At 50.2% G+C, this 568-nt stretch overlaps 1 protein-coding gene across 1 annotated transcript in view; it reads left to right on the top strand.

Annotated features, from left to right (window-relative positions):
• Positions 1–349, top strand: part of LOC124894139 (glycine-rich cell wall structural protein 1-like) — a gene marked incomplete at its 3' end in the record, with an annotated part of 876 nt that extends 527 nt beyond the window's left edge. Inside the window, exon 2 of the mRNA XM_047404890.1 lies at positions 8–349. Within this exon, the coding sequence (XP_047260846.1) occupies positions 8–349 (342 nt within the window). The remainder of the gene's footprint in view (positions 1–7) is intronic.
• Between the last annotated feature and the right edge of the window lie 219 nt (positions 350–568).

Here is a 568-nt window from a genome sequence, read left to right as displayed (position 1 = left end):
GGCGGAGGAGGAGGAGGAGGAGGTGGTGGTCTTGGAGGAGGGCCAGGCCATGGTGGTGGATTTGGTGCAGGTGGTGGAGTTGGGGGCGGAGGTGCTGGAGGAGTAGGAGGAGGAGGCGGATTTGGAGGTGGTGGTGGAGGTGGAGTTGGAGGAGGATCAGGTCATGGTGGTGGTTTTGGTGCGGGTGGAGGTGTAGGTGGTGGGGCAGGAGGAGGAAAAGGAGGGGGCATAGGAGGTGGACATGGTGGAGGAATTGGAGTTGGAATTGGAATTGGTATAGGAGTCGGTGTTGGTGGCGGTTCCGGACATGGTGTTGGAGTAGGCAGTGGGTCGGGTAGCGGTGGTGGCGGTAATGGCCGATAATAAATCTCCCATAGCCTCGTAGCTACACTTCGACACAAGACACATCATATGTTGCTTTAGACGTTCAAATTGTTAATTAAGCTACAGCTGCTAAACAAATGAGTTTTTATGCATTGTATTTTCTTAATTTCCAATGTATCATCCTCAGATTATGAAAAGAAACTATGAATCTTATTAAGCTACTCATTTTGCATCTAAATTTCTC

Source organism: Capsicum annuum, unplaced genomic scaffold, assembly GCF_002878395.1.
Source record: "Capsicum annuum cultivar UCD-10X-F1 unplaced genomic scaffold, UCD10Xv1.1 ctg70454, whole genome shotgun sequence".
Taxonomy (NCBI): domain Eukaryota; kingdom Viridiplantae; phylum Streptophyta; class Magnoliopsida; order Solanales; family Solanaceae; genus Capsicum; species Capsicum annuum.
Note: the sequence above shows the minus strand (reverse complement) of the source record. Positions and strands in the feature narration are given on the sequence as shown.